Source organism: Corapipo altera, unplaced genomic scaffold (assembly GCF_003945725.1).
Source record: "Corapipo altera isolate COAL_440 unplaced genomic scaffold, ASM394572v1 23b, whole genome shotgun sequence".
Lineage (NCBI taxonomy): Eukaryota > Metazoa > Chordata > Aves > Passeriformes > Pipridae > Corapipo > Corapipo altera.
This window is the reverse complement of record NW_020884885.1, coordinates 11,301,993-11,312,405: the sequence shown is the minus strand read 5'-3', so window position 1 is coordinate 11,312,405 and position 10,413 is coordinate 11,301,993. Positions and strand designations below refer to the sequence as shown.

At 51.8% G+C, this 10,413-nt stretch overlaps 1 protein-coding gene across 1 annotated transcript in view; it reads right to left on the bottom strand.

Annotated features, from left to right (window-relative positions):
• Nucleotides 1–2,406: 2,406 nt before the first annotated feature.
• The window catches only part of ALX4 (ALX homeobox 4), a 39,203-nt gene continuing 31,196 nt past the window's right edge, over nucleotides 2,407–10,413 (bottom strand). Inside the window, exons 3-4 of the mRNA XM_027642565.1 lie at nucleotides 5,976–6,104; nucleotides 2,407–3,915 (exon numbers count right to left, since the gene is read on the bottom strand). Coding sequence (XP_027498366.1) covers nucleotides 3,592–3,915; nucleotides 5,976–6,104 — 453 coding nt within the window. The 3' untranslated portion in view covers nucleotides 2,407–3,591. The remainder of the gene's footprint in view (nucleotides 3,916–5,975; nucleotides 6,105–10,413) is intronic.

Below are 10,413 nucleotides of genomic sequence, written 5' to 3'. Positions count from 1 at the left end.
CTGCAGGGCCCAGCAAGCCCAAGCCTGGTTCACCACTGGTTTGCAATTGCTACCAAAGCATTAACTACTGCTTGTAGGCAAGAAGTGCCTCTGAGTATTTGGCAGTGAGTGGTACCCAACCACTTTTAAACAAGTGCCAGGAACTCGTCCTGTTCTCACTATTTACATCCATCCTCCTGGTCTCAAAGCTCTGGGACATCTCTGGTAGTTTCTAACCATGGGCAACATAAGCCAGCCCCCACGTATGGTACCTGCTGCATAGGCAGGGCCAGGACTGCTTGGGATAAATGCTTTGCTACCGTCATGAGGCTGGAGAGAGCGGATGGGTGAGTCCAACTAGCTGGGCTGCATCCACAGAGGATGCCATTATGGGGATGGCAGGTGTCAGAGCGGCTGGGGCTTGTGAGACATTTTGGTGGTGGCTGGGGACAAAGCTTGCAGCTTTGAAGGCAAGTCCAAACCAGGGTATCGTGACTCAATATATGGACAGGAGTAAAATACTAAATAAGAAATAAATAGAGAAGAAAGTCATAAATAGAATTGAAAGGTATTAAAATAACAATAATAATAATTAAAATGGTATCATCACGGTAAGTTGAAATTGCAAGAACAGCACTGACCCTGTGACCCTTAAGAAATGCAGTAGCTGCAGACCTGCTAGGTTAAGATACACACACATATATATGTATGTATGTATATATATATATATACAGTTTTTCATGTTAATTTAACAGCTAGTTTTAAAAAAACTTTGAAATAATTTTTTAAAATGTGTGTAAATACAGATGTCTATAGGTTAAAAACTGCCAGAATAAACTGCTTTTGGAGATTTGTGAGGGGCACGCTTTCCACCACAAGGGAGCTCACCAGAATAGCGGCAGCACTCGGAGAGGTGGAGCAGAGCCTGGTGAGCAGCAGGGCTCCCCATGGCAGGGGGCAGAAAGGGAGCCCTGTGGTAGGGGGGTCCAAGGAACAACATCCCCCCTCCCCTCATGATGCTTTCAGGCAGGCTGAGGGCTGGGCATGTGCAGTGGCATTTAAATTAGACTGAGTCCAACATGTGCTTTCCACATGAATTTTAAGGTGAGAGAAAGTGGGGGCCAAGCCTCTCTAAATGCCAAGTCGGCTGCCAGGAGTCTCTAACAAGACAGGGATACAGCACTTAATCATCTGGGCTATTAAACAGCTTGGATGAAACCCTGGCCTTGTGGAAGTCTGTGAGGAAAAGCTACCCTTTAACTTCAGTAGGGAATGCATCTAAGTTCTTGAGTAACTACAGTCCTCCACTGGAGCTGCCTTTGGTACCTGTAGGCCATGCAGGACGCATTCCCATGTGCCTGCCTGCCCCATCACCCTCTCCTTAGCTCTCCCTGTTGCTAATTTACCTTGTCAGTAGTGGTACTGGGCTGTTTGGGCAGCGGCCCTTCACAGATTGCCTGCTGACTGTGGGAAGCATCATGCTCATTGGTGTATCTGGGAAAGTGCTCTCAGCACCATGCTCAGCTGCCTGCAAAAAATCTAGTGGAGAAATTGCCTCCTGCCACTGGTCCCTGGGTGGTTGGGAACCTCAATGGCTTCTGAGGCACCCACTGGGGGTGGTGTACACTTCCAACTAGTCAGCATGACTGTTCAGTGATCGGCATCACTTCTAGCATTTAACCCACCATGGCCCAATGTCTCAGCTGAATGTTTAGGCTAGGATGTAAATCCTGGCTGCTTGGGATGGGAGAGACCCTGGTCATACAGATGGTGTGGTTAAATGCATGCTGGCTCCCCGTGTGTACCAGGGAAGGCATCTCTTAGCATTTCTGAGAAAAGAGACAGTACTACTGATCTTTTCATATTCCAACAAATATATTACTTTTGACCGAGAAATGGTGTATCATTTAGGTAGTATATGACAGTCTAGACACTATGGAAATACTTGTATAGCTTGTTAACCTGAAACCTGACATTTGGTTGTAGCTTATTTGAAGCCTTTTCCAAGACCACTGGATATTCCTGGACCTTGAACTACAAGATCCCCTAACACTATGCATGAGGAGACAGGGCAGGGTGACAAAAAAATTTTTATGTGAGTAATATCCTATAGTTCCCTTGCAAATCTTGAGGACAGCTGCCCCAGTTCAAGCCCAGCCTGCTCAGCTGACTTTCAGCTTCTCTTTGGTAGTATTTCAGTGGGGTAAAAGGATGTTCCAAAATTATTCCTAGCACTATGAGATAATTGAAAAACTTGTAAAATGTTCAGCCTTGCAAAGGAGATCTTACTTAAAATGCTGTGCAGGTAAGAGCACTGGGAGGGAAAAATGGGGAGGCACATTGGCTCAGACAAACCAGGCAAGTTCTGGTGTCTCCTCCTTCCTCAACAAGGTGAAGAGGGTCCAAGGTAGCTGGAGATTAGACAGCATCACCTCATCCACCTTTGGATCCCTTCCCAGCCTGTTCCCTGTGCCATCCCTTGTGCAGAGATGCCTGCAGCTGTTGTGTGCAGCAAGGCACTGGAGTGGAGGGCTGAGGGAGGGCTTGTCATTGCATGTATCTGACCCCAGGATAAGGTATATGAGGAATTTGATGGTCTCATGCCACTGTGGCTGTGTGCTAGCACTTGAGCTGTTTCTCAGAGCAGTCTCTTCGGAGACCTGTAGATTTACATAGCAACTGTGCTTCCCTGCTTTAGCTACTGTCTCTAAATTGAGGTTAGTTATTGCCAACCCAGTGAAAGCTGGAGGAAACCTTTTGCTGCCCCACCATGCGCATAAGCCCCATCATCAACCATAGCCAGGCAAAGCAAAGCCCAGGTGCTCCCTGAGGCAGTGAGCCATGCTTGGGAAGATACTGTCTGCTGGGATGCATCTTTGTCTGGGTCACCAGAGGGCTGGCAAAGACTCTCAGCATGATAGCACTGTGCCATGTTGGGTAGAAGGGTATCCCCTTCGTGGACTTCATCTCAGACTACAAGGTGGAGAGAAAGCTGGATAGAAGGAGGTGGGCTAATGTTGCCTTCTTTCTAGCTTTAGTTATCTTCCTATCTTCCCAGCCCTGTTACTGCTCAGCTGTGGGAAGTCTTAGCTCTCGCTAAAATGACATAAGCAGCACGAGAGGTGTCTCTTTGCTGGTGCCAGAGTTCCCATCCAGTCCCCTGCCCAGGGCAGAAAATGTGTGTGTGAGAGAGAGTATGTGCATGTGTGTGTAGGTGGGTGGGTGGATGGGAGAAGCTGCTGAAAAGCCAGTGGGCTCTTGCTCTTTGGAAAGGCAGATCTGGTGTCAGAAAAAATAGCAGGGAGAAAAAATGCCCAGGTTACTGGGGAGGTGGTGGTGAGGAGGGATGCATCTCATCCCAGATCTTGATGGAAGAAGTGCTGCTCCACAGCCTCCCTCTCCCTGCCTGATCCCAGGAAGCCAGGAGCTGCCATGTTCATGCTGGAAACACTCCACTTACATTAACATATGTACTTTATATGCCTAGGGTAGCTAAAAGTGCTGCATTCAGATCCCCGAGGAGGCAACTGCTGTCTGGCGTCCAAGCGGATGGATTTGTTCAGCTGTCCCTATGTGCTCTCTCCGTGTCACGGGCACTGGGCCGCAGCCCTGTCATGTCGCCCAGGAGATAGCGGCGCTGTGCTCCTTTGCTTTCATCCTCAGGGCAGCGATGCTGGAGGTCTTGCGGTCCGGCTCGCTGTTCAGCTCGTAGCCATTGAGGCTGGGGCTCATCCCGGCCGTGCCAAAGAGGCCACCCATGTGAGTCTGTCCCACGTGGCTGCCAGGGCCGGAGACGCCGAGGAACTCGGAGACACCGCCGGCCGCGTGGGGGTGGGCATGGGGGGACATGCAGGAGGGCACCGTCTCGCAGGGGACAACACAGGCAGGCACAGGAGAGGCAGCTCCATTGTTGCCAATCCAGGAGGGGTTCTGGATCTGGGGATGGGGAAAAAAAGCATCAGGGCTGCCCTGAGCAGGATGTGTCCAGCAGCTGGCCTGGGGGGATGGATTGTGTCCAGCGCCAGCCCTGCAGGGCAGCCCTGTGCATGAGGGGCAGCCAGTGCGAGCCAGTAGATCCACTCCAAAACCTGTATGCCACCCCAGACAGGGGCAGGGACTGCAGGAGGCTAAATTGAAGGGAGCAGGATTGTGCCATAGCCTCTGCCATAGCATCTCTCTGTTTACCTGTTCCCCTCCCAGGCATTTCTCTTATTTTATTTGCACCATGAGCACTTTCCTCAGCACAGAAAACCTTATGTCATCCATGGTGTTTCTGTGGTCACACCCATCATACAGGGAACAGGCAGAAAGGGGTGCTGCAAGGCTGCTGATCTAGCCCTCCTGCCCCAGCCCAGGGCAGCTTTGCCCAGGCAAGAGCTATTTTGTACCACACAGACATGCCTGTGGGAGCTGAGCTGCCTGCAGCCCCCAGCATAGGCAGTTTCCTGGCCCCTCTCCCCAGCCCATCAAGGCAGCATTGTCCACCCTTCTGCAGAGCAGAGCCCTGGAGGGCCACCTCAAGCGACCATCTGGGCTCCTGCAGTATCACTCATGAAGTGATATTGCAGAAGAAGAAAGGGGGGCTCAGTATTTGGCAGTGGGAATAGGTGTGCTGTGGCAGGGAGGGACATGGGGATGCAGGATGAAAGTGGGGAGGAGATGAGCAGCTGGCTGGAGCAAGAGGGCAAAGGGCCCTTCATCCCACTGCACCTCTCCACCATGGGACCTTGGGCCCTCTCTGATCTCTTACCTCCAGCAAATTGCTTTTCAAACTTTTGATCTCTAGTGCTGGGAGAAGAGAGCTGTGCGGAGGGAGTGTAAGTTATGAAGGCAAGAGAAGGGCGTGCTGAAAACGCTGCTGAGAGTGTCCCCTGCTTGAAAAGCTGCTTTGGCATCTCTCAGCTATTTCATTAAGGTTTCTTGTTCAGTTTGGGGGAGACGCCAAGCAGGAGAGAAGTCAAATGCTCCTGGCTTGGCTGTGGGGTAGCACTGGTACAGCACTGGCTGGGGAGGTACCTGACAGCCAGGGAGTCAGGAAGGGAGGACTCCCAGCACATCAGTGAGGACAGTCAGGTTCAGAACATCACACCTGCAGAACTCTGCCCTCAAGCAAATTCTGGGTGGTGGGAAGAGGAGTGCAGGATGGAGGGAGTGCTTTGCAGGGGCACAGCCTAGCCCTTGATCTAACAAATGCCTGTCTGGCATTCTCTGAAGGCAGTGTTGTGAAATGGGGGCTGGCCCAATGCTTAAGAGGTTACTTTGGTCAAAGGTTTTCCAGGACAGGAAGCTAAAGAGGTGAGGCAGCTGTGTGATCTGCTGCCAGGGTCAGGGCAGGAAGAGTTTCAACAGGACCCAGAAGCAGCCTCAGGTACCCCAACAAGGCTGCTCCCCCCACTTCCTTTGGAGCATAAACCTACAAGTCCATTGGGAAGCATCCTCAGATATCATCAAATGCACTGTAGGTACCACAGCCCATCACTGGGAGATGGCTGTAAGAATTTGCCAGGAAAAAATACTTTTGTCCAACCACCATGTCCCAGGGGCATGGAAACCCAGACATGGCAACAGGAAACCTTCCTGGAAACTGCTGTTCTTTAGGCATGAATTAGCCTTTTGGATCTTTTTCAAACTGAAACAAAGTTAGTGGGCAGCAGCACACATGATGGGAGAAGGGCAGTGTAATAGCATGTGCTGAGCAGGGTGACCTGTGCCCAAAGGGAGCTGCACTATGGCACACAGGGCTGGGCTTGGTACCTGCTTTAAAGATGGTTGCTCTTGGTGAGGGCATAAGGGAGCTAGGCAGGATACTTGACTAAAAAACTCCCAGCCCTTCAGTGCTTGACAACTGTTGCCTGGTACCAACATTCTTGCGACCTTGCCTGGGGGCAGGTGGATGAACCTGAGAAGGGAAACATGACTTGGAGAGGACTGGGACCAGAGGCAGTGTGTCCAGCAGGCACTGGGACAGATGGGCCCGGGCAGGGGAATGCACTCACCTGGGCGTAGTTCTCAGCACGGGTCAGCAGAGGCAGCTCATAGGCAGTGGAGAAGTGGGTCCGGACCTGCTGCATCTGACCGAACCGCTCCCTCTTGCGCCATTTTGCTCTCCGGTTCTGAAACCACACCTGGGAGAGAGCAAAAGGGGGACTGTGACCAAGGGTTGCTGCTGGCAGTAGCTGGGAGCCTGGCAGCCTTGAGGAGCCTGCCAGTGGGCAGGCTCCCCCCAGGTGAGTGGTTTTGCATGGCATGGAGATGGGTGCTCCTCCACACACAAGCTCTGCAGGAGAGTGACAGTCCTGCCCTGCATCTCTTGGAGGTCTGGGACCAGCCTTTGCTGCTAGACTGGGCACACCTAAGGCAAAAGGGGATGCCCATCTGGTAACATTCTCTGCCTCTCTGGTAACATTCACAGCTCTTGCCTCCCACAGCCTAATTTGCCCTGGGATAGCCCTTCTTCCTCTCACCCTGAAATCTTTGTTACCCAGGCTCTGCCTACAGCTCTCCTGTCAGCCAGTCTCAGACAAGAAGTGTGAATACACCCATGTGTGCTGCTACCTGGCCGAAACCAGCAGTGATGGGGCTTTCCCCAGGCCTAATTCTGGCTATGACAATGCTGCTAGCTGAAGCTTCCATGTCTCACCAAGCTTTAACTGTCATTTTTCTTAACTGTGATGAGAGAGAAAAAGCCTAACACCCCTTCCCTCCTTAGCTGCAGAAAAGGGCAAGTGTCCTTCTACAGTGTCCTTTGCTCTACACTGAGTTTTCTTCACAAAGTTTGCAGCTCTCTACTTCACAGTGCTGCTCAGATCCCTTCAAGGCAAAGACCAAAACTCTCTTTCGGCTCTTATTTTTACTGGCTTGACATCAGTGTGGATTATTGCACTGTTGTCAGCACCATTGCTCCTGATTTGCATCAGCCTAAGAGAGATCAGAGCTTGGCCCAGTGTCTTCAAAGCCTCTTGAAGCTCGTGAGTCAGGGAAACACATCAATCAAGAGCCTCTTTGAAGGCACTGAGAGATGAGGGCGATCACCAGGGGCTGGGTTGTGCAGGTCACGCCAGTGCATGAAAGGAGCAGTCCTAGAGCCTCTTGGCTCTGCTTCGAGTTTTACACGGTGACTCGCTGGGGGGGTAGCAGGGGCATCGGTAACAAACAGCTTGGCCCTTCCCATACCTGGCCATGGGACAGCTTTGCTGCTTGGCAAGCAGCTGGGGAAAGCAGACACCAGGTAGGAAACTCATGTCTTAGGAGAAGAGGAGGACAAGTCAGACACTTGGCACAGGGTGGGGTGGCAGGCCAATTCTCAGGGGGGCAGGACAGCAGTGGCACCTGTAGCCTGCATCGGCAACTAGAAGCTGCTACAGGGAGAGAGAAACACAAGGGGCTGGGGTTTCTCATCTGAGCTGACCTTCTTGTTTGTGCTGGAAGAGTTGTTTCAGGCTCCGCTGCATCAGTTTCCCCCTTCCCACCATTGGCAGCCCTGCGCTGGTCTTTCACAGCTCCCCATTGTGGCCCAGCTGTCGGTCCCATGGTACAAGTGGGCAGCTGAGGGTCTGGCCACGTGCTATGGTCTGCTTGGTGCAGTGTGCAGATGATGCAGCACCCAGGCATGTCCTTCCCATGCAGGCTGCAGATGGTGTAGGGTTTACTGCCCTGCTCCATGGCCATGGTAATGTCACTGGCATGGGCCATCCACAAGCTAGCCAGACTAGCCTTACCCAAAACAGCTGCTCTTAATCCCCCCACCTCAAATCAAAAACCCTATGAGTATTTTCAGCAGATTCAAAAAGCACTAGCAGAAAGGTCCTAACATCATCCCAGTTGAGCACACGCAGTACACGAAGAGCATCCTACTGGAGCAGGTTTGATGCCCCAGGCATCTGTCTGCTTTTCTTCTCCCTCTTCTTGGCACAGCCACTCCAGCCCAGCTGCAGGCCAGTCTCAGGGCTGGCCAGGATCATGCTGCTTTGATCTGCAGATTCAAAGTTAGCGGTGGTGACCCGGTTCCTCCTCAGGCGGAGGAGGCCCCGCTGTGCACAGAGGGGTGGGGAACAGGTAGGGAGCAGAGTGCTGACTGTGCGTGAGGCCGGAATGAACATATGCCAGGCATATGCGGCCGTTCTGTTCCTGGTGTAGGCACCGGCAGCCTTGCCCGCACACCTGCGCTGCCATGCAGGGGAGCCCGCCTGAGCATTCCTCCCAGGAGCAGGATGGCCAAGCACAGGCCCCCCCCAGTGCTGAATGGCTCTGTGGTGTGACCTTTGAAGCCATCAATGCAGGGTTTGTGTGCTCAGCTTCCCAGGACAGCGCAGCAGCTGCCTTGATGGAACCGCAGGGAGGTTTCCTCGGGCCAGCTGAAGCAGAATGGGGTCTCAGCCTTTGCTCTGCCACATTTATGCATTGGATCGAACTGGCTCTGGCAGAGCAAAATGGTTTAAACTGGCAGTTCCCGAATTGCAATCCCCATGTGTCTGGTGGGCTGGGAGGCCTGTTGCAAATCATTGCATTAGGCTGAAAAAGAAGAGTGACTTCAGTCCAAGTGTTGGTGCTATGGGCAATGGAGACACTCAGAAGGCTGGCAGTAAACCATGAGTCCAAAACACCTGTAGCAAGGTTTGGATTGTTTTTCAAAGTTCTCCTTTCTCCTCTGGTCCAAACACTTATAGGTTGCTTGGTATTTTGCAGTTGGGTTTCTCCAGGCCTCCACAGTGCTCCAGGGAAAACAAAACAGGCAAGACAATGCGAAGATGTCAGCAAAAACCCTAACTGATCCTCAGTATTTCCACAATCTTAGAAGATGTCTGCTTTTAAAAAGTAAATCTAAACCCAGTCAGAAGTCCATTTTCCTTTCATTGCCTGTCACTTTTTGTCAAGAGAAACTGTTGTGGGATGGGGATGTTACAGCGGAGGTTGCAGTGGCTGGTGCAGCATGTCCTCTAGGGTTAGGATGGGGTACTTCGTGCAGAGACCAGCAGTTACTGTGGGCTGAATCTCAGTGTTAACTTAGAGTGGGAGTGTAGGGTAATGTCATGTATCTGACTCCTGCAGACAATGCTTTGATAAGCCATGATGTACCAAATAAGCCCTATAAAAATCTACAGAACAAAAAATGTTTCATGTCTCCATAAACATTCAGCCATATGCTGGTACCTTAATCCATATGCATACACAGCTGATGTGCTGTTGGGGAAGGAGAGGCCAGGAATGGCCTGAGACAAAGAAAGCAAGCAGGAGACTACTGCTTGCTCTCTTCCTGCCTCTACCCTGGCACTGCCAGTCTGCCCCTGCCACCAAGCCCCAAGTGCCCTGCACAGGGCACAGGTGGATGGGCTGAGTTGGGATCTCACTCAGGCCACTCTGGCCACATCTGGATAGTTGGGGACTGCATCACTACATTTGTCCTTCCTCCAAGCAAAAGAAAAAGGTGCTTTCCCCTGTCTCCTATGCCCACCAGTGCAGCAGTGGAAGGTGAGGCTGATCTCTGCACACATGTGGTGGTGGGCTGCTGGCAGCCATGAGGTTGCACTCATGCCCTGTTGACAACCCTCATTGCATCACTGCCCTGGTGCAGACAACAGCTGCCCACCATGTTCAAGTCTCTTGTGTTCCTGCTCTCCTCTGGCAGCCTCACAGTATCCATTCTTCCCATTCCTGTCCTCCAGCCCTACTGCCCTCCCCTCTCTGCTCAGCCTCCGTCTGTCTGTGCCCAGGACCCCATCCCTCTGTGAAAGGCCAGGCATCTCCCCTCTTCCCAGAGATGGCCACCAGCCCTTTGCTTTCCAGACTGCAAAAACAGAGCCAGAATTCATCCTTGAGAGCTGAAACTGGACACCATTTTATCAGTGGCCTGGAATGGGAAATTGGAGCCTGGGATGAGAGAATTGAATAACTTGAGCTTGTTTTCATTTCATGTTTAATTTCCTGCAGGCTTAGCTCAGTCTTTCCGCTCCTTCCACGAGCCTCCCAGGGTTTTATGGGGGAAAAGGGATCAAGATATATTACTTCTTGCTTTGCTTTGCTTTTTTTCTTTTCTTTTTTTTCCGAGGCGGTGATTTTGCTACAGCAGAGTTTGACATTTCCCTCTCACTTTCAAGCCCCTGCCGCATCACAGGGTTACCGCCGAAAACATTTCATTAATGGTCCCAGCAATCTTAGGGCTGGCTCTGAGGGGGGCTAGCTGAGGGGTTATAGTTATATTCCCTGGCTGCAAAGACTTCTTCCAGCCCCATCCCTTTCTCCTCTGCCACAGAGCAGTCCAGGAGGCAGAGATGCTCATAGCCCAAGAGAGATGAGCAGCCAGGCTGGCAGGGCCTGGGATGTGTATGCAAGGGGAAGGAGCCATGTGTGAATACATGTGTCTACCATGTTTTTCTCGTGCCACTGCCTCAGACATATGCTGCAGACCTGGATGATCTGGAAGAAGCTCAGACAGTT